The sequence below is a fragment of the Corvus hawaiiensis genome, chromosome 2, assembly GCF_020740725.1.
Source record: "Corvus hawaiiensis isolate bCorHaw1 chromosome 2, bCorHaw1.pri.cur, whole genome shotgun sequence".
Taxonomy (NCBI): Eukaryota; Metazoa; Chordata; class Aves; order Passeriformes; family Corvidae; genus Corvus; species Corvus hawaiiensis.
The window spans coordinates 24,922,097-24,940,024 of record NC_063214.1 but is presented as its reverse complement, the minus strand read 5'-3'; the positions used below and the strand labels follow the sequence as shown (position 1 = coordinate 24,940,024).

General features: G+C 41.9%; 1 protein-coding gene across 1 annotated transcript; it reads right to left on the bottom strand.

The window, feature by feature from the left end:
- Window positions 1-6,426: 6,426 nt before the first annotated feature.
- On the bottom strand, window positions 6,427-17,822 carry RABL3 (RAB, member of RAS oncogene family like 3). Its single transcript, XM_048295171.1, has 8 exons — window positions 17,745-17,822; window positions 17,469-17,560; window positions 15,734-15,863; window positions 12,745-12,859; window positions 11,437-11,587; window positions 10,717-10,788; window positions 9,853-9,891; window positions 6,427-7,239 (listed from the first exon to the last, which is right to left on the bottom strand). The coding sequence occupies exons 1-8, from the start codon at window positions 17,788-17,790 to the stop codon at window positions 7,174-7,176; spliced, it is 711 nt and encodes a 236-aa protein (XP_048151128.1). The 5' UTR covers window positions 17,791-17,822; the 3' UTR covers window positions 6,427-7,173.
- Window positions 17,823-17,928: the final 106 nt, after the last annotated feature.

The window sequence follows — 17,928 nt, the reverse complement described above, 5'->3', positions numbered from 1 at the left end:
AGAGTGAGTGATCTCCAAGTTAAAAATCTTCTTCAGGTCTCTGTTTCTGCACACCAGGAAGGCTCTCTCCATACCCTGGCCTCTTCCAGCTTTGCTAGAAAAAATCACTCCAGCAGAGAGGAATTCTCCAGGACAAGGCAGTTTGTGAATATGTTAGCTCACCCTGAGCAGCAATTCATCATTGCCAAAGAAATAAAGTACCTGGCACTTGTCACCTACCCTTGAGACTCCTTTCCTACCAGACAATATTTAAGAGTAAAAACTTCACCTCACTTATTTTCTGACAGTGAAGAATTACACATTTGACTACAGTTTAGCAAACTGCAGTTGCAAAGTTTCAGGGGTTTCCAAGATCCCCTTTTACTGAGACACACAGCAGGAGAGAGAACATCACATTTTAGCTTACATTTCCCTTAGAGAACCTACATTTCACCTTGCTCACATCTCTTTACAGGCTCCATTCTCTTGTTTTCTTCTCATGGGACAGGTAAAAATAAAGGTGTTGTTTTCTAATTATGTGTAGGCCTATTTCCTGGTTGTTCTTGTTTCCTAAAAATGGACAAGGTACTTTCACTTTACTCACTTGATGGCCACGTAATGTTTTAAAACTTATTAGGCTGCCTAACCTTGCTTTTCCATTCCATTCCATTCCATTCCATTCTATTCCATTCCATATATTATGTAGTAAGATTCTGTGAAATGCCACTTAATTTATAGACCCTCAAGTTATATGAAATACAAAAAAACCCCCATCTTAACACCTGTTGTGTTTCTGTCCTAGCCCATACCATTTAAGAGGGAAATCATAAATCCATGCTGATCACTCCAAATCATCCTCATGTTCTTCACGCGTGTGAAAATGCTTTCCAGGATTAGTTGCCTTGAAGCATTCCTTCTTGGGGATGGAGGTGAGGCTGCCTGGCCTGTAGTTCTGTGGACTTCCCTTTTTGCCCATAAATGTGAATATTAAGTTATGATCAAACACTGGAATAGATTGCACAGGGAGGTTGTGCATTCTCTACCAAACAAGATGTTCAAAACCCATCTGAGACATGGTCCTGGGCAACCTGCTCCAGATGACCCTGCTGGAGTAGGTGGTTAGACTAGATCTCCAAAGGTCACTTTCAACCTCAGTGATTCTGTGATCTAGCCTAAACAACCCCTTTAGTTAGCTGCAGTATAAATCTTGACTGTCAATCTTATGTAACATGAAGTATAGATGGACTTGATTAATATTTTAGCAACTGTGTTCGTTATCATGTAAATATGAAACACAGAAACACAATGAATTGTTATTGAATAAATATGGGTCATAAACACAACAAATTAAGCCTGGAAGAATGAGCATTAAAAGCATTCAGTGTTTTCTCAGCTACCTTTCAGGGTTTATGACATTATCCAGTGCATGTCTTTACCTGGCCTTTACTCCAAGGAGATTCCAGCTGAAAGACACAACAAGACCCAAAAGAAATATGTAAAAAAGCAAAAGACATCAGTACCACTGTATTTGCTACATGATGTATGAACAACTGGATGGTACCTGCATACCAGCAGCTTATTACTTGTCAGCTGTTCTCAGAGGCAGCTGAGGAGGTGCTCAAAAAGCTCATCTACTTCAGGGAGGCAGGATGAAAGTACCAAGGGACTTGCTTGAAAATTTAGCAGCTAGTGTTCAACATCCTGGTGGTGAATGAAGGATGAGGAGGAGGATGGAAAAGATTTCCTTTTAAAGAGAAGCTGAAACAGCTTGTATTTGATCCAGTAGACAAAGGGGACTCAAAAAATTTGAATTCACAGCGTATGCATTAAAAGGCATTTTGTTTCCTGCTGATTCAGGTAGTGGGGCCGTGGTGTGAACTATTATTGGATCACAGCTCACCACTGCTTCTTGCAGCAAGGCATTGTCCAGTCCCAAAAGTCAAGCTTTTCTTTCCTGTGAACAACAGACATCACAGGTGACTGAGGCAGATCCTTTCTGATGCATTTGTGCCCCTCCTGCTGCAACAACCTGTTGCTTTTCACAGTGATGCACCGTTTCTAAAAGGACCAACTTCTCCTCCTGCCTATCTTCATCAGGTAACATGCATCTGTGATGTACATATTAATAAATATCCTCATTCACTTCTTCTCTGTCATCCCAGCTTCCCCAACTTGCATCTGTTCTTTGCTTGTTAACCCTTTACACACTGCCAAATGGGACAGGAGCTCTGTAGAGCAGCTGTCTTTGTTTCTCTGATCGTGTACTACTTAGTACCAGGAGATTTAATCTCTTTTTTGAACCTTTCATCACAACATAGCAAAATAAAGCAATAATACTTGTACCTTTTTTTATCACTGCCAACAGCATTGTGTTAAAAAAGGCTCTTTTTAATAACATGTACTTTCCTGTAGAGTGGCTCTTATGAAATATGTCCTTGTCATTTTTCTGGGACTGTTCAGCAGGAGATGCCAGACAGGTTAATTATTATCATTTATTTGTTCAGGAAAGATCATAAAAGTTGTCTGCAGCAGAGAGCACACACTCCTTGTTGCTGCATGAATAGAAGCTGGAGAAGCCACCTGCTCACCTTGCTGTGTTGCTTCTACCTTCAAGCTAGAACCACTGCTCTTAGAAGTCAGCAGAAAATTTGGTCACCTTGCCTGGTTCTGTCCTTCCCCACTCTGGTACATTGGCTGAAGAGGGTGCTAATTTTGGACAGCCACTGAATTTGTGATCTGACCTTTTATTCAGCAAGGGTAGGACAGTCCATCAAACCCACGTAAGCCACAGCAGAACGAACCTCAGGAAGAGCAGATGGTATCAGACAGCAAGATAAAAGCTCTGACCATAGTCGTAGCCTTCACAGATACTGGGCATCCTTGTCCTTTAATAAATCTTTAACCCAAAGGCAGCAGTGCATTTCCACTGTGTAAACATTAACTTTCAGGTCAAAGGGAATGTAGATGTGCATGGGTTAATCACCCACTATTTCACTTTATGCTCCTCCTAGTCAAAATTATGACTGAATTTTAAGTTGGCTTGCTCACACAGTCCAGACTACTGTGTTCTTTGATCTTCATTTGATCTAGTAAAGAAAGAGCATGTGTTTTTATTTATGAGCTTGTCTCGTGTTCCACATCTTTTTGAGAGAAGTCTGTGGTGGTATGCTGAGAATAAACTTCCCTGTGCAATTTCAGTAGGTATGGAACCAGAATTTCTGTGCATTGATAAACCCAAGGGGCACAGCAAGCTGTACCTTGGTGATACGGAAAAAGAAAACACATTTCTGTGCTTAATGGTATTTGCAGCAGGGGTTGGCTAGGCAGCTGAACTGCCAGAGCTAGATTTCACAGTCTCTTTGCTGCCACAGAGAGCTCTGAACATCTAAACCACCTTCCTTACAAGTATGCTGGGGGACTTTTCCTCAAAGCTGTGCTAAAGCACGCCTTTCCCAAAGCTACTAATGCAACCCTGAAGAACCCCAAACACTGACAAATCTGCTTTTTTTCCATTAACTGTTTCAGGCATCATCACTCTCATTGTTAGGGAGCTACATCTCATTTCAAGATCTGTTTAGAGGCAGGTCCTGAGAACTGCTGTTCACTGCAGCTTTGCCTGCGCAACTGGAAATCCCTTATGCTGCTCACATGGCCACTGTTAGTGACAGAGACTCTTCTTAACTTCTTCTTTGTGTCCTAATGAACCATAAAGAAACGTATTTTCCACATTTACACATCAGAATAAACCCACAGTAGCACAAGTGGATAAATACTAAGAATAATACTTTTGGCTACACGTCGCAGGCCCTCACTAGGTGGGAGAGCTTTGCCATTGATATTGGGAATTAAAGATTGGGACTGATTTTATTTTCCATCTCCTCTTCCACCTGATACCTTATGTGATGTTTTTTTCCTAAAATCCCTCTGTGTCTGAGGACCTAACACACAGTGCTGCAGCAAAGCACACCCTAAGGAAAGCCGTACCTCTGCACACTTCCCGGTAACTTGCCAGTGACAGGTTCATCAATAAGGATAATGGCTTTTTGTCAAAGCAAACGAGTGCACTAAGCCACACACTTGCTCAACCCTACAAAGGAATCAAAGTAACCAGCATTCTTGTAAGGAGACAGAAACATGACTTCTAACAAGAGGAGCTGACTAATAAAAGAAATAGGAGGATTAAGATCCCTTTGCCGAAAATAAGAAGCAGGTTTTCAATCAGTGAAAACTGTCACCTTGTTATCCACTGAGAAATGAGAACCCAAACCCTGACTTCACCATAGCTGACTGACTGCAGGCTATGACACAGTTCATCTCTCATTTGTGACAAATGGAGCATATTGCAGCTGCCTCTGCAAATATAATCAATAATGAAAATTTGTATTAAGGTTGCACTCAAAATCCCATTACTGGATAGGTTTCACATGCTTAAAAAGCCAGTGACATCTTTGCTAAATTTTCCACATTAAGGACATTTTCATATTCATTCTGACTATCCCCCCCAGTCATCAAAGTGGTAACAGATAAACTAGAAAGCTCTGCCAAGCCCCTTGGGAACAGGGAAGGCTCATGTTTATTTGCTCTACATTTCACATGTGTGTGCATGGGAGGTCCAACACATCTCATGTGCACCTGCACAAGCCACCTTCACTGATACCGCTGGTACACAGCACCTGGGCAGGTATTTCTGCCTGGGAAATAAAACAGAGACATGGAGTAGCTTGAATTTAAAGGGACTGGGTAACAATGTTTTGATGTGAAATGTGTGTGCCTGTAATAGAAACCAGAGACAGACAGAACCAGAGATGAAGAAAAACAAGGAAACAGAAGCAAGAGAGACAATGCATGGCAGAAAGAAACAGAGAGGAAAATGGGAAAAAAGGGGAAACCAGAGAGCAGAGCAGGAAGCACGAAGAGGAGTCTTTGTGACTTCTTGTGATATGGAGGGGTCAGACAGATGGGGTAAATGGGGAGAGAAAGAGGGATAGTAATTGTGAGAAAGGGAGCAGGAGGAAGAGAGAATGGAGGTATAGACAGACACAGGCAAGACAGACAGAAGAGTCAAAGGCCATGGAAGGGGGGTGTGTGCAGAGAAAAGAAAGGTAAAACACATAAAACAAGTGTGACACACCGAAGTTGTCTGGTGTCACATCCCTAAGCTTGCAAGTGAACCATTTTTGGGCAGCTGAAACAGGTGAGGCTCAAAAAGCAATGGAACTAACTCCAGCTGGTCACATACTTCTGGTTCCGACAAGCTGGAACTTCCTGCAAAAATAAATGTAATGCCATCAACACACACAACTCCATTACCTATCACCTTGTCCTAGGAGGGAAAAAATACACCTAATTATGGTTACCTGCTGAGATCTAAACAAACAAGATACTTACTCTGGGCTAGAGGCCTATTTTAAAACACAGACAGGTGAGCTGCAACCAGGGGTTTGGCCACTCCAAAGATGGCACAGGGTGAAGGAGGAAATGGCACTGAAGTTTGCTTGTTCTGCTCTGCAGTTTCTTAGGAACCTGAGGGAGCCCAGATCTGGTTACCCTAAGATTGCACCTGACCTTGAGAAAACAATTCCAGCTTTCATTATCAAAGGATCAGAGATAGACACTGGTGCTGTCATGAGCTGCACAGCTCAGATACGGGTTCTTTATTATGAGTATTTTGGTACCTTGTTTTTTCTGGTTGTAAAGTGTAAACTAACAACCTATTTCACAGAGGCATCTAAAAACTTACTGCACTCATGTTTACAACTGCTCCCAGACCTTTCTGGAAATGGCCTAAGGAAAAGCAAAGCATCCATATTTTTAGTAAGTTTGACTGGTGCCCCCAGCTGTCACTTTTGTGCCTGATTAGTGGCAATAGGCAGTTTTGCATTTATTTCTAAGCAGCTGCCAGAAGAGCTGCAGGCAGAGGTAATCCAGAGACTGCAGAACTCTGCTCCCTGTCAATTTCACAGCAGCGTTTTACTTTCTTCTATCCCCACTTATTATTAATCTCTACTTATATCTAACTCCAGCTCCTAGTTAGCCTTTGCCAGAGGCTTAACCATTAGAGGTGATTGTGAGGAAGGAGTGGAAATAAAAAACTGCCATAAATCAGGCTTTTACCACTCCATGTAATTCTGGCAAGGTGAGAAACCGTGCAAAGCTTGGGCTATTTAGGAAGACAAGACCCTGTACAGCAGATCAGACCAGGTCAAGTCTCCTTTATCTTTAGTGCTAACTATGTAAAGCAAACATCTGTATCACAGAACTTTCCTTCTCATCATGCTCAGTTCCTACTTTGTACACAGCTTTATATCCCTTCTAAATTTCTATCCATCCTAATTCAGAGGATGTTCTTACATTTCATGTTTTCTGAATCCACTAAGTCCTCAGGCTCAGTAGGACCATGTCACATTTGTTCCAAATAAGCACTGTACAAAAACATAACTTTTCCCATCAGTTTTCAAAGCATTGCCTTTTAATATAAAAAACAAGACCACAATCAATTATGAAAAGATAAACAGGAGAACCTGATTTACTTTGCCCTCTCCAAAGTAAACAATTTTAATTTAAGTAGCAGAATTAACACCAGTTGTTTTCTACTAATAATTTTCTTTTTAAGGCTTCAAATCTTTTTTCATATCCTGCCTATTGCTTTTATCCCTTTTGAATAGGGATGAACAGTGTGCTCTAGGTGAGACAACACTCCATTCATTTAATGAAGGCATTCTATGATTTTCCAGACCACTTCTTACCCATCCTTATATTTTGCTCACTTGTTTTGGTCACTTTACAGTACATGAGAGGCCCACTCAGTGTCATCTTTCCTCTAGAGGTAAAATGAATGCAAATCATTGCAAAGACTGTCCGTAAGTTTTCCAAAATGGAGACAAGGATGTCACATATACGTGCTGTGTATGATGAAGTTTCCCCCAGCAGTGTGAGAGGCATTCAACTTATTGCACACTTTCCCCAGATGTTCCCATATATCCAGGCCTGCAACCCTAGGAAACACTCTAGGTTTCAGATCAGGTTTTTGGAAAACCTTTCCCAAGTCTTTTCCAACAACAGAAGCTTCAGCAGGCTAGCCAGCTGCAATATCATTTTACTCTGCTTGACAGAAGCATTATTGTCTTCGAGCATCCAGTCGGAATGGGAATGTCATTAGGAACTCAGAGAAGTCACCTTCCACTTCTTCAGTGCTCAATCATAATGAAGGCTCTTCAGTGTTCCTCCTCCAAACCTCTTCCTTTCAGAGAAGCCAGGAATCTAGAGGCAGGGAAGACAAGTTGTCATGTCAGAATCAGCATGAGCTCCCTCTAGCCCACACTGTTACCAAGCCAACTGCAACATCTTCCACGCCGTCTCCAGAACCAGGGCCACAATGCTTCAGCTGACTGTGGGAGGAGCACCACTAATTAAACACTGCACAACATCACTATGGCTCATTTGTTCTGCGGGGCTCCTCAAGGCTTTTTGGCAAGGGAAATTGAAAACCTCAATCCTAACCCAGTTAATGAGAGATTTCAAAGCCTGTATTTCCCCCCAGATTCAAGTGCATACAAGAATTTCTCCCCCATTCATTTATGAAACTATAAAACAGTACAACTGAGTCCTACCAAAGAGCTGTGGAGGCTTTATGCCTTCAAACCTGGGCAGCAGCACTTCACTGGCAGTTGAAAGTACAGTTTTATCAATGGCTGAAAGCTTTAAGGAAACCATAGGGGTAGAAATGGCTGCAACCATACAAAGGATTAGCACTCCTGCTTTTGCAGCCCTTCTGTAAACACTGATACACTGTGACAATGGATGTTTACAAACAAAAATGACTTGAAACCATCAGAAGCTTCTCTGGCTTTAACAGTATTTCAGACAGGTTTTCAATTCAACGCATCTGTGAAGTGCCAAAAGAAAGTGATGTGCTGCTTTCTAATACTGCATATCTGTCCTATTGGCAGCATGAAACTATTTGATTACAGGCCAGAGTAATTTCTACCTTACTCACTACACATAAGCAGGAACAGCAGACCCAGCAGACATACCCTCCCAAAACAATTCCATACTTTCATAGGAAATACAGTCTTTTAAAATGGCAGGAGTCAACCAAGCACTACAAATCATTCCAGGAGAACATGGGCATGTATGGATGGTATGGGACAAAAACATGATCTACAATTCACAGCAGATTGCTCAGGTTACACACTTCATTGGTAAATAGAGAGCTAAAGAGCTTTCCCAAAATACAAGTCCACTAAAATCTTCACAGATTAAATCTATTTAGGGTTTTCAGGCCCAAAAACTCAAACAGATATGCAAGGTATTCACTAAGGTACTGTTTTATTCATCTCTGAAAAGCAATCATCTCTAAGGATAAAATCAGGCAGATTTTGTACAAAGGTTCTCCTTGTGAGAACTGCTTTGGGAATTTAAAAAGGAAAAATGCAATCACTTTAACTAAAAAGTACCTGGACACCATAGGTAAAAAGTTATCTGCTTTAGCATCTTTTATATCAAAGTCACTAATTAAGAGTAACAATTATTTATTTATCAGAGATCTGATTGAAGTCATAGCTATGAACAATTTGAAACTTATCATTCTTTTCATCCTGAAGAAGTTTATAACAGAAATACCTCAAAACATGAATGACCGCAGTGACCTATTGTAGAAAACCCACAAACACATTGATCAGAGTTACATTAAGTAGATAACGTCAAATGATAACATTAAGAGGTTGTATTGAAATCTCCAGTTCCAATTTGGATTTTTCCTCTTTAAACCTGACTGCTTGCTACTTAAGATTTGTTTTAAGCTTTTGAGCTCTTGTCAGGGAAGTAGATAGTCATCAGCAGGCTGCAATCTTTGGCACACAGCCATAAGGAATGCATAGTTAATCCCTCGCTAGCTGCTAAATATGATCAAATAATAAAAATAAAAATCTTACATCATGCATCAAAGACAACCAGCACACAAGCAGGTTTCTGCATTAAGATATTATTCCCATGAAAGGGAAACTTCCTTTCACTAGAATGTGGGGAGGGGAAGGCAAGAGGGGAAGAAAAAAAGGCATCATGCAGAACTGAAAGGGGCAAAAGCGAATTTATTTTTAAAAGGCACTAAAAAAGAGCTCAAAGAAAGGAAGCATTTTGTAATTTGTGACTATTTTTTCCCCATTCTCCCCAAGGGGCTTTCAGCACAGCTACCTCTAAGGATAGGAGTGACTGTACTTCAGAGATGCTTTTCATGGTAATTTGCAACACCTTTACATGTGGTAAATGCAACTTCACTACTCCCTGCATGGCAGACTGCACATGGGGAGGTGGGGGGCACAAAAGCTGAAGTGGCCTGCCCAAACAAGAAGTCATTTTGCAAGCACTTCCCCAGCTGTGCTGAAAACAGTTAATTCAGTCCTTCAGGAATGAATTACAACCTGGTATCATACTGCCATTTTTCTTGTGGCTCCACTGAACCTCTGGAAACTACCTGTATTAAACATAAAATCTAGTTCCAGCTGTGCAAAAGAAAGCCTTTTCATTGACCTTCAGGATAACATCTATGGCCTAAATCTGCAACCATGCAGCCTGAAGCTGACAGAGCTGAAAGAAATCATATTTGCCCATTTTATTTCATTCTTCCAACTTCTACTACGTTATCATACTTAAGTATTTCACTGCCAATCACATTACAGACAAATACTTCAGCTGAAAAAAGTCAGCCATTTTTCTGTCTAGCCATAACAGCTGTGCTCCCACAGATATAAGAACTCAATTACCAGCACAGATTGTCATTTAAGTTGCATGAAGCCTGTGTTTTAAAGAGGACTGTGTCAGCAGTTCACATTACACAGGGAGAAATGAAACAAAAGAGGAGGAAAAGTGACAAACCTGATTGCCATCTCTTAAGAAGTATCTCTTCTCTATGACCTGGGAATAACAGAGAATGATCTTAGCTTGCACAGCACATGCATAACCTCAGATTCCAACCAACACTTCACACATGAGCACTCAAACTCATGGCTAACTGGGACAAGGTCTGACCCCACATCTCTGCTCCAGGCCTACTGATTTAGTGCACTGCTCCAGCACGCCTAGGAGTTGCCACCTCCAGCCATTCTTAGAAAAGCTTATTATCCTCAACTTCAACACACCTAATTTAGTTAGCCCTCCTGGGTAATGGAGGTGATGGTTTGTGAGTCTTCTGCTTCAGAGTCAGTTACTCCCATTCCCTCTCTGCAGGGGTAGTGGTTCCTACCACTGCACAGTAGCCCCACTATGCTATCTTTGCCCAGGGGATGCTTAAACCAGAGCATTCCTTCTGTCATTTTCACAGTGGACCTTGATGGTCTCTGTTTCAGGAAGGGAGAGTAATATTCTTAATTAATTTCTTGATACCTAAAGGTTGCTTTAACCAGGATCAACAGAGCTAACCAGTTTTCTATCTCCCCACATTACTACCTCAGAATGCTGCAATCCCTCTGGCCTGCCAGATGACTTCAAAAGCATAAGCAGAATGTCTTTGCACATTCGTGAGTTCTTTTTCATTGCTCTGTGTAGATCAGGAACTAAATCTTCAAGCACATCAGCTATCTCCTGTAGAGTTCCAAAAGCAGACCAAGCTTTGGACTCCCCACACCTGCCTTGAACCAACTCAAAGAGCGGAACGTGAAAGGAGCAGCTTCAAGTGTTCACGCTCAAATCCCAGACAGCACTCGATGCACAGGACAATAAAACATCATTTCATGGACTTACCTTATCAAAAAACCTGCTTAGTTTGACAGCATTGGATGAACCTGCGGCCAGGTAACGAGGATTGGTGCAATCCTAGAACAAACAAAAGACAACAACAAACCAAGCACAAGGAAATCAGTGCAAGGAAGCCAAACAGAAGGAAATCAACATACCCCTTCCCCTGACACACACCATCAGCGGGGGAAAACAATGGATCTGCTGATTTCTGCTCCACAGTCACTTCTGAGAAAAGACCAACTTCTGTTCTGTGAATCAACTGCAGAATTCCAAGCAACCCCCTGTATGCTCCACATCTTCCTTCCACCACCAGCTATACAGTCAGGCAGTGATTTGCACAGGCTACACCTGAAATTGTGAGTGTGTACACAACCATTCATACAGCACATGTATATTTTTATACCCATATATCTCGATAAAAGCATCTTCATGTTTTATGCAAAGATAGTCTATGTCAGAGCTATGAACAGGAAAAAGAAAATTTCATTTGCAGCCATCAATTCTAAGCTTCAGTGACCCTATGTAACACCCCTTACATCTCCCTATAGTGAAACAAAGATATCTGTTTCATCAAGCAAGGGGCACAGCCAACCCAAATGTGAATGAGTGGCACTACTGAAAAAATCTCCAGAAGACAAATTTTTGTTACAACATCTTTACTTACTAAAAATTGGACTAACTCCCATAGAAAAGAAAAACAATAGTGATGACAAGGATACTAACCAAATTTATCTCTTCAGCATTGAAATCCTCAGCCAAGAAAGCTGTTCTGGTCAAAACTTCATTCTTCTTAGTTTCTGGGATCTGATCCAGCTTAGTTCCTATTACCAGCAGTGGGATCTGGTTATCAGCAAACTGTTCACGGTCATAGTCACTGATGAGCGAAACAAATACAATTCTGAATGAGCTGATGGCCACGTAAGTGGGCACAGGGACAACGTCACCTCCCCTGTGCCTTTCAAAAAAAAGTTATTTATTTATTAATGGTCTATTTATCTAAGTGAGAATGTGCAGTATCCATAAATTAAGGAAGGGCTTCTGCATCTAAGTCACTACGCAGGAATCCAAGCTTCGACCATTCTCCTTAGCTAGGAAAATCACTTGTCTGTCATTTTTACCTAAACCAAACTTTCTAATTTTACAACCAACAGCAACAACTTGAGCAAGCAATTGCTAGTGGCTGAACATCTGTCCTTGACAGAATTTAAAGTTTTGAAAATGAAAACAATTGTGAAGAACCTGTCTTTGGAAACACTGGAGAATTTTGCAGTTTATACAATGCAAATCCTCTTTCCCATCTCCTACATTTCTACAGAAACATCTGTGTATCAGAACAGACAGATAAACAATTGATATTCTTCCCACAAAAAGCTACTCCTCATTATTGCCTTCCTGCTCATGTGTGAGGTTTAGCAATGATTTTCAAACTTCCTTGACTAGATGGATGACAGGAGCACAGAGGTTCAGGAGGAATTCCTTGACAAGGTGTCGCAGAGTTAATTATAAACATGCTGTTTAAGCAGAGTTTTCTAAGCTCTTTTAGCCACACTCCTAAAATAATTCCCCTATCACCCAAACCAAAAATCTATGCAGTGAACTTCCTCAGTCTTGGTACATGGAGGGAAAGCCTCTTGAACCAGACACATCATCCCCCATGGCATTTCCGGTACAATGGCACCTCTCAGTACAGACTAAGAAATCTTCAGGTATCAGGGACTGGACCCAGTCTCACAGAGGCCTCAGACAAATAAAGGATCCAGTAAATATCTTTTCCCTTAAAGCAAGGTCTCTGCCATTCAGTTACAGAATCTGCTGTCAGAATGGCCTGATTGGAAGTATAAAACAAAAAGAATCATCAACAATCAACTTTCTTTGATATTCCCCATTTCTTTCTTTCTTTCTTCAAAGTCTAACCACATCTACTTTCCTGTGGAGACCAAGTAGCCTTAGAGATGAACAAAGACTTCTATAACAGCTTGGAAACACTGTGCCTGAATTGTATGCCTGTCTTTGTGTATGTTTTTCACTCACCCGTTTGTCACGAGAACTCCTGTTGGAGCGACATCTCTGTTGAGGGCTTCCAAAGACCAGCGATACAAATTCTGGGATGATTTCTTGTTGGTTAAGTCATGCACTAAAATTATCCCTAGAATGAAAGACAAGACAGAAAGATGGTATTTAATGATACACATTCTCTTCCTTATCTTACCAAAATGACACCTGCAGGTTCCCAGATATCTGAGAACAAAGTAAGGGATGTATGATCAGTTGAGTTACAGTGATTAAGTAAGGCTGCAAATATCAGGATGCAACAGGTTTTTCAAAGCTGCTTATCAAGAACTGGATAAGAGATAAGAGAAAAATCACATGAAAGCAGGAAACAAACAGCCACCTCCGGGTTTAATCTGCAAAAGGCTCACAGGCATTCACTGATTCTGTCTACTTCTCATGATACTGAAATTCTATACTACTGCAGCAGAAAATTTAGCATTTCTCTAACTGGTAAACATAATTATTTTTTGTCACACCATCTATAAAGTCTAAAGGCTTTTTCTTTGTTTCAAAAGAGTTCAGAGAGAACTACTGCTTTCCTGCATTTTCAAGAATTAATGCTATGTACTTGGGGAGGAATCCAAAGGGGAAACAGACACTGATAAAATTTCATAGTCCACTAAATGGCTGGTAGAAGCATGAATTAATAAGATTTCTTGTACTTAAGATTAGGTTTCTAGCATTTTTCATTACCATGAACCTTCAAAATGTAAATTCTGAGACAAACTTCCTAGCTGTGCTATTAACAGACACCCACTTCTGATAACCACAGTTCCCAACTCAATTACCAACTCCTGCTAGCAAATTTCTTCTATTTATTCACACCTTCTGCAATATGTGGAATGTTCCCACTTCCTCCAGACGTCCAATTATCATCAATTTAAGGACAAAATGGAATGATACCCCTTATCTGCATCAGGATTCATTCTCAGAACACTTCACAGCCTACAGGTGGAACAAACCTACTAATTTAGTCTTTCACCTTAACTCCCAGAGGTGCCACCCACTGTACACACTATGAAGAAACCACATTTCCACAAACATTTTCCACCACCCCACATGACTGTGCACAGGCTCTCCCACAAGAATTCCCAGCATGTCACAGCTATAGCCCTATTTCAAAGCATTTATCTCAGTAACAGTATGAAAAGGCAACTCTGCTGCATGTCCACCCCCACTGTAGGGAGAAAATGCCTGATACAACATAACTTGGCCTACAGCAGCAGATCCAGAGGCACTGCTGCACAACCTGTGAGAAACACTCTCCACCTCCAGACACTCTCCCTCAGTTATGTTTTTGATTGGTCAGTTCCCTTATCTACTTCACCTAAAACCTGCACAGTTAGTTGCACAAGCAGAAGACGACTCTGTCAACATCCAAAAAGCGCAGGCAGGACCAATGACTACTCAAGGAAACGTTCCTCCCACATTAAGGTCTGCAAGCCAAAGCCTTACTGCCCAGTCACTGTCCTCAGCTATCACAGTCCCCACAGCAGGTGGAGGGTCAGCAAAGCAGAAGATCTGTGGATAATCCAAAACCAAATTGTACCCAGCCTTGTCAACAATCTGGCAGCCTGCACAGGTGCTGCCACAACCAAACATTAACTTGTTTTCAGACCACTGCAAGCCCAGAAAGCACAAGCAGTCAGGCAGGAGGAATGCATTCATCTTCTCTTCTTAAATCAGGTCAAACAGGCAATTTGTGAGACAAGCTCTAATGGAGAAATTAATCTAATGAAAGAAACAAGACCCAAGTTTCTACCAAAGTCAACAGTTTTCATATGTGAGCTAATAATATCTTTTGGGCAGTGGAGATAACTAACTCTATTTTAATGTCATCAATTATAATTCAAATGTATGAGTCCAAGATTTCATTTCCTAATGGGCTGTTCTAAGGTATTTCCAAGTCTGACCCACACTCGCTGGCACACTGTGGATTTGGTATCAAAAAGAAATCAATTTTTTTTTCATATACCGAAGAGGCTTGCTTTGAGGGCACAACTCAACACAAGCCTTATTTACAGAGATCTGGTTAACAACATAAGCAAGAGTACCTCATGTTAATCCACATGACACTTGTACCTAACAGTTTTCCCCCTGAGAAAGGAGGAAGAAGTAACTAGTTAATCACAGACCAAAAATGTGTATTGTGTGGTTTAACATGTTATTGAAAGACCTTCAAATGAGTGGGAACAAGCAAGGAGAATCAAACAGAACATTTGAGCCAGATTTTCAGAAGCAGTTGTTAGTCTGATACACACCTGTTTTTAGTGAACTATCCTGGGATGACAAAAAGTAACAGTTGAAATACTGCACTGTTATGTTTATAATCTCTTATTTGTTCTTACTACAGGCACAGATGAACTACTGGGCCTTTAAGACAGTATCTCAACAGAAGGCACAAAATACTATTTTCTATACATGCAGCAAGTTGCAAGATACAACTCTTAAAAATAAGTTGGTAAGCTAAATGAGCAGAGGCCAGATGGTTATCAGCATATGGCAATTTTATGGGAGACTGTTCAAATTTGCCAGGATAGGATGTAACTATCAAAGTTCATAAAAACTGAACTAATCATTTCTCTGCTGTAGGTTTTACAACTGAGCAGGCAAGAAAATATAAATCATATTTCTGCAGTATATGAGGCCTGGAAAGGTGAAGGCAGCCTTTATGTCTGCAAGGGTAGCTGCAAGGGATACCACTGCACCTTCAAAGACTCCCTGCTGTGCCAGCTGCACAAGACTGAAGGGAAAGGCTGATGAAACTCTTCTGCACAGGTTTCCCTGAAATATCTGCCACTCACAACTGAATCCATAGAGTTCTGCCTACAAATGGTATCAGGAAAAAAAACCAAACCAAAACAAAACAATGTAGCCCTCAGCCAGGCTGCATGGAACTCTGCCCCAGAAACAAGACACCTCCTAGCAGAAACAGTAGTAAAACCATATTTATGGCAAGCCAACTTACCATTCAGCAAATTATAAAACACTGCTCGTGTGCTTTTCACACTGGTGGCACTGCCCACAGAACCTCCAACATCCCACAGCTCAATGTAATAGGTCTTCTCTTCTGGAGTCCCTTCTTTGTAGTCATGGATCTGATGAAAAATTCACATCATACATAACCACAGCACCAACTCACAGGAGTTAATCCACGTGACACTTAACACTTTCAGCTGGAAGGATTACTGCACTTCAATAGAAATTTGGAAATTCTCAGGCTGACACCATTTCAAACCTCTGAAGTGGAAGAGAGATGGAATGAGTCAAACAGCAATGACTGGATACCAGAGCTCTTATATGAAATGGAGCCTGGTGAGTAAGCAGGGAGCACCCTTTCCATCTCAGTATTAACAAACCTAACATCTCATGATGCGCTTGGAAATAGCATTTTGCTAAAGCAAATGGAAAAATCAAGGTCTTGACTTCCTACAGTTGTTAAAACCCACATGGCAGCACTGCAAGAATATTAACACAGGTGACAGACCTGGATTCCAACTGACCACATCTTCCTCTCCAAATTCTGACATCTCAGCTGAATTAAGCAACAGCTTCTGGCCCCAGATCTGCTGGGTAGTTTTGCTCCACAATGAAACAGGACTGCCATGTTCCTCTCCTCAAATTTTGGAACTACATTCCTAACCTAGGGCAATGCATTTCAAGGAGAATGCAGCCAAGAGTGATGAAGGAAAAAAGCATTTATCAATGCTCCATGAGGGCTGTAGGCTGGGTGAAAGAATTGCTGGATGAACATCCTCATTCCTCCCACAGCAGGTCCTGCAGCAAGCAGTCAGGAGGAGAAGCAACCCCCTGGTCACAGTTGTCACCAAAAACTGGGAAATAAACTCCCTATATAAACCCAGTCAGGTTAGAAAATCAACACTGCTTTATGCAGCACTGAGGTACGTGAGAAGCACTTCACCAAACGTGTACATCAGTCATCAAAACTTGTAACTATTTACACATTTTAGCAAACAAAGGAACTAGTGCTCACTGGCTTACAAGTTATGCAGTTCTCTTCGTTAACTAGTATTCTATCTTCTACTGGTTATTGATTTCTCACTTCTCCTGCTAACTAGCCCACATTTTCAGCCTTTTTATTATCTTTTTCCCAGAGAGGGAGAGTCTCAGTATCTGTCTTTGTTAGTTTCTTCTTCAGCTCTGCTTTCTGCAAGGTGTCTTTGTGGTTTATAAATTCTGCATTCCTGGTGTCCAGGTCTCAACAATAAGTTTCTCCTGTTAATTTCCTCACTCGGGTCTAAGAGCACTGAAGCATGTCAGGCCCTAAATTCCAGTTTGCTTTTCTAACACATGAATATCACCCAGAGCTTTCCTGTGTACCCACAACCTAAACAAACCAACTGGTTTTCCCCACTGTGTTTGGCTGACAATTTAGCTCTGCCTTGCCTGTTCTCAAAGAATCGGCCACGCTGTGCCTTGTAACACGCCAGTGGCCACTGCAGCAGGGAGAGGAGATACGAGTGACAAATGTCTGACTGTGACAACCTTGAAAAGTCAAAACTTGCTTACACAAGTGCTTGGCTCACATTTGACACTACTTGCATCAGAAGATTAAGTCCTCAGCAAAACACATGATCAACGTACACTTCTTTCTGGGGCGGTAAGTAATTAAAATAAAAAGTCAAGACCCTTCCCTCACATGCCAGGCTCAGGGCCACCAAGAGGCCGTGCACGTCACCTACTCGCACATCCACGGAGCAGCCCACTGTCCAGGACGGGTTCCCCAGAACCTGGTTGTGGCACAACAGGTGAACGAGCGACGACTTTCCGACACCTGCAAGTGCACAGAAAGAGAACAACTTCTAGGAGGCGGTGCCAGGGTTACAGGTGGCGAGGCCTGGAGCAGCACTGAGTGAACGCGGGAGGTCCCGGCCTCTTACGGGGTAACGAGAAGGGAGGCAAGGAGCAGATCCCCAAGGAGCGGCCCCAGGACACACGGCCTAGGGACACGGACTCACCGGAGTCGCCCAGCACCAGCACCTTGACCCTGTCCAGAGCCGCCATCTTTACCCTGCCTAGCAACAACGCCCGGCCACCAGGGCGCCCGCCAATCGCGACGCGTGTTCTTGCGCTTCTCTCAGCCTATTGGCTGCCTGCTCGAGCGGCCTGGGAGGCTCTCACTTCTGATTGGTTTAGCTCTCG

What these genes read in the sequence shown, in the direction of transcription:
- RABL3 (XM_048295171.1), bottom strand. Translation starts at nt 17,790, where the DNA reads ATGGCGGCTCTGGACAGGGTCAAGGTGCTGGTGCTGGGCGACTCCG. An exon ending in GCTGCTCCGTGGATGTGCGA is followed by an intron (nt 15,864 to 17,468) that starts GTAGGTGACGTG and finishes ATTTTTCATCAG; the next exon opens with ATCCATGACTACAAAGAAGG. An exon ending in GGAGTTCTCGTGACAAACGG is followed by an intron (nt 11,588 to 12,744) that starts GTGAGTGAAAAA and finishes TTCGCTCATCAG; the next exon opens with TGACTATGACCGTGAACAGT.